At 49.5% G+C, this 4,224-nt stretch overlaps 1 protein-coding gene across 1 annotated transcript in view; it reads left to right on the top strand.

Moving 5' to 3' along the window:
* The first annotated feature begins 3,876 nt into the window (after positions 1-3,876).
* FAM110C (family with sequence similarity 110 member C) overlaps positions 3,877-4,224 on the top strand; it is an 8,574-nt gene continuing 8,226 nt past the window's right edge. The window contains exon 1 of the mRNA XM_085303207.1: positions 3,877-4,203. Within this exon, the coding sequence (XP_085159333.1) occupies positions 3,928-4,203 (276 nt within the window). The 5' untranslated portion in view covers positions 3,877-3,927. The remainder of the gene's footprint in view (positions 4,204-4,224) is intronic.

Below are 4,224 nucleotides of genomic sequence, written 5' to 3'. Positions count from 1 at the left end.
TGCTTCATTTTTGCTCTTTGACCACTATAAATCAAAGGCGTGTTGCTCACACTGGGAACTGGGTGGGAGCAGTAGATAGTAATGAGCTGAGTATTGCACACATTATATTTCTTACCTGCAGTCACATTGCAGCAGCTCTGATTTACTGGCTTTCCGATTGTCAGCAGCATGAAAAGGTGTCCCGGATATATCTCATATTAATATAAACAAAATGAAAAGTGGTTTCTGTTACTCAACATAAAAGACAGATTCAACTGCTTTGTATTTGGCAATAATGTCAACTGCCAGCTGACTCAGAGGTGTTCTATAAAACTTCCATYCAGTGGAAAAATTCATGCTGACAGCTAAGGCTTAGGGTGTGCAGGATTTGCCCCTCTTACTTCTGCTTAATGCATTACTGCCAAGCAGAGACTGGCTGCCAGCTGACAGGCTGAGGGATGGATGTTGCAGCATTCATTACTTCTATTTTATCATCTGTTTGTCTCTGCTGGGCCAGGGGCAAAGACTCTCTGGTTTTGGCTCTTATAATATTCTGTATTTCACTCAGCCTTTGCAGAAAGCAGTAATGCAGTGGCTCTCCTTCCCTTGAACAACGGCTAGCTCTTTTTAAGAGTGTATCACTAAATATAACAGGCTAATTCTGATATAAATGTATTTATATAATGTAATTATATATACTAACGTATTTGATAATATGCATTTATTAACACTTTAGATAATGTGTTCTCAAAGGGGAGACTTGAATAATTTTGTTGCTCACAGTAGTTTCTCATAGTTTTTCAAGATTCTTCGCACACTTTCGAGGCCGTTATCATCACCCTGGATTCACAACACGAAGGGGGAAGAATCTCACCTATTAAGAGAGTCAGATGAAAAGGCCTGCTGCTTTTCCTCTTAAAAAGATTCTTGTGACATTCACTTTGTGGAAAATAAAATCTCACTTTTTTTTTTCCAGTAAGAGGGGAAGGAAATTGGTTTAAAAAGAAAGTGAAAAATGTTTCATCAAAATATCCAGGTTTGTCTTGTAGGCCGATGCTAAAATCTAGAAATTTTGAAGCAAAATGAAAATTTCTCATTTTTTTAACGTTTAAAGGGTTTATTTCATCCAAAATAGTGAATATATTTGATTTCAGTTTGTATGTCAACTCTAAACAAAGGGTTATTGTCCAGTGACAAAAATAAATAGTATCTACTCTTGCTGGTGGCTTTTGCATATAGCAAGATATGAATAAACATCCTGAGTTTTAATAAAGTCATGAATAGGAATTGCTGAATAAGAGTACTCTTACTAATAGTCATGTATATCCATTCTTTTCATTATTTCAGATGAATGCAAACAAATCACAGATATCTGAGATTTTTTGTAAGGTCCTAAAGCTCAGAGCTACAAAGTACAAAACACTGGAACACAAATTAAAATATAAGAAGCACTGTGAAAATATGTTGGTACATTTTACAGTGTCATAGAACTCCAAACTGTTGAAGARAAAATTTAAGACAAACTAGCCAATATGGAAACAAGAATGAAACCTTAATCGTAGTTGTAAGTGCATCACAGCTACTGGTTTATTGCTAAGTTTCATTGACAGAAGAAAGGAGCCTTCTCCATCAGCCCAGCATCCCATGAAGCATTTGAGTATGTAATGATACTAACTAGACTGTTGTGCATCTGTGCCTGAACTGTTTTACAGTGAAGGGCTCCTTAGTCATTAACTATATTTATACTTGTATTACCTTAGTTTTTGAGAGCATTATTTTTAAGTAAGCTGCAGAATGAGCCAGCTCTCTCTGTGTATTTGTAGAAGAAAAAAGTCTTTCTCAGAATATATGCCCACTTCACTTACCCCTGAGCATTTTACTCCAAGGGATCTCAAAGTACATCATGAGTTTTTGTCCTGGTTCAGGCAAGTATCCTAACCCAAAATGCACTAGTGCAGGGCCATATATTTAAGCTGCTTAAGCATTCTGTCAAGGGGAACAGGCAGAAGCAGGTGTTAAGGGACCTTCTGAGTTAGGACAAAGAGGATGTAAATTCAAGGGGAAACCCAGCTGTATAACCATGCTGGAAAGGGAGTATTTCTACTGAATATTATTTTGGGTGGATCTTCACTGTAGGGTTAGCCTGGGCTCTGGCCTTAGAGTTGCTCTTAACCTTTCCTTTTTTTACAGTGGGAAGCTGTCAGCCAGGTTAATTAGGCTTACCAGGGTAGGAGGCTAAAAATGTGGCTGATCCTTTCGGAGTGACTCACTTTGTGTGGAGGGCACAGACGCTGGGGGGCTGAAGCTCCTAAGCTCTTGCTTTCCCTCATGGAAAAGAGCAGCTCTGTGCACCAGAGCCATCAGGCACCCACCGCCCTGCTCCTAGCGGCTGCGGAGGTGAACGTGCACCCAAACACTGGACCAAACACTGTGCTGAAAATAACGGTGCCTGCTATGTTTCTTCTCCAGCTGCCCAGCCGCGAGCAGATTGCTCCCAGTAGCAAAGCAGTGTACTGTAAAACCTCCGAGTAAGGACAGGGAGCACCATATCCATCTCTCAGTCTGTGGCCTGTCTGCCACAATTTAGTGACTGTAAAGCATGGATCTGAGTCAACGTTCCCCAAAGCATTTTGAAGCTCTGATCTCACCAGAATAATAGGAAAAAAAAATCACTGTGTGTGAAAACACTTGCAGATACAAGCTGGGGTCTTTTTTTATATTAGGAAATTAACTACCTATGATTTTGTTATCGGTGACCACAGGAGAGGTGCTTCTCACACGCGATTACACAGTTAGACACGACAGCTGCACCAGCTGATTCCCTCCGATTTAGGTGTCTGATTTTTAGATGTTTAAATTGCAGCACAGGGCTCTGTCCTGCCTGATCAGAGCCGTCAGCCCTCGAAGGGATGCTGCTCCGCTGGGAATCTGCCCTGTGCTTCGGAAGCGCAAACCCTTGGAAAATGCGACCAGGATTGCCGCGGTCCCTCAGCGTTTTACAGGCGCGTCCGCGCCGTACAGCTGCGGGCCAGGAGCTCGCTAACGCGCCGTGTCGTGCTGATCCTGCCGGTGCCACTGGCACATTGGGAGGCTGCCGGGAGCAGGCAGGGGCACGGCGGCGGCTCTCCCCCCGGCGAGCCTGMCGCCGCGAGCAGGCAGCGCTCGCACACGGCTTGCCGCACGCCTCAGGCTGCCGGGCTCTGTGTTTTTGAAGCCTGAGTCACTTTGCTTTAGTACAACAGCAGAAATTCCTCTTAGCACAGCACCTGGCAGGMTCGGTGCTGTTAGTGGAGAGGTGGAAGCTGCCAGCTCCCGGGGTTGGGGCGGGGGAAGCTCTGTGCTCGGCAGGATCCGGCCCTAACGGCGCAGGAGAAAATGCTGCAGGCAGGAGMGAGTGCTGCGGATATCCCAGGTTGGGCGGCACAGGCTGTACCCGAACCGCTTGCTAGGAAGCAGCGCAGCGCTGGAGTTTCACCCTGGCACAACCCACGCGCCCGTGCTGGCCGCCGCAGGCTCCCCAGCCCTCCTCCGGGATCCTGATTCATCCCGGCTCCAGAGGAGGAGACACGCTGTAGCTGGGGCTTGTCCTTGCTGGAGGCAGGGGAGCGCGGCCGGCCCGAGCCACTCCTCCGGCGGGGCGGCGGGCCGAGGCGAGCCGGGCCGCGCCGTACAGCGGCGGGCCGTGCCGAGCCGAGCCGAGTCGAGCCGAGCCGTGCCGGCCGGCGGGATTGGCTGCCCGGGCTCGCGGGGCCGGCGCAGCTGCCAGGTGGATGTGCGAGGCCGCGGCTGCCGGGAGGTGTTTTGCGGCGCCCGGCTGTCACCAGCGCGTAAACGCGGCGGACGCTGCCTGTGGAGCAGAGGCTGTTTCTGCGGGTTTTTTTTTCCCTCTTCCCCCTCCCCCTTCCCCCGTCCAGGGCTGGAAGCGGGATCAGTGCACCTGGGACTGCTATGCCCACGGAAATCTGCCGAGCGGTGGGAATGCACGCCATCTCGGACCTGCGCTCCTCGCAGACGGTGCGGCTGCTCAGCAAGGGGCCGGAGTACCTGCGGCGGCAGCTGGAGGCCGGCACCCCAGGCCGGAGGAGCGCCGTGGAGCGGCTGGCGGCCGATAAGGCCAAGTACGTGAAAAGCCAGCAGGTAACGAGCAGCAAGCAGGAGCCCGCGAGGGTGCCCGGCTCCGCGTCGGAGAGCAGCGGCGAGAGCTGCGAGGCGGAGCGCGAGGCGGCGGGCCGGGCGCGCGGCGGC

The sequence above is a fragment of the Rhea americana genome, unplaced genomic scaffold (genome assembly GCF_003343005.1).
Source record: "Rhea americana isolate MKP2758 unplaced genomic scaffold, rheAme1 scaffold_199, whole genome shotgun sequence".
Taxonomy (NCBI): Eukaryota; Metazoa; Chordata; class Aves; order Rheiformes; family Rheidae; genus Rhea; species Rhea americana.
Note: the sequence above shows the minus strand (reverse complement) of the source record. Positions and strands in the feature narration are given on the sequence as shown.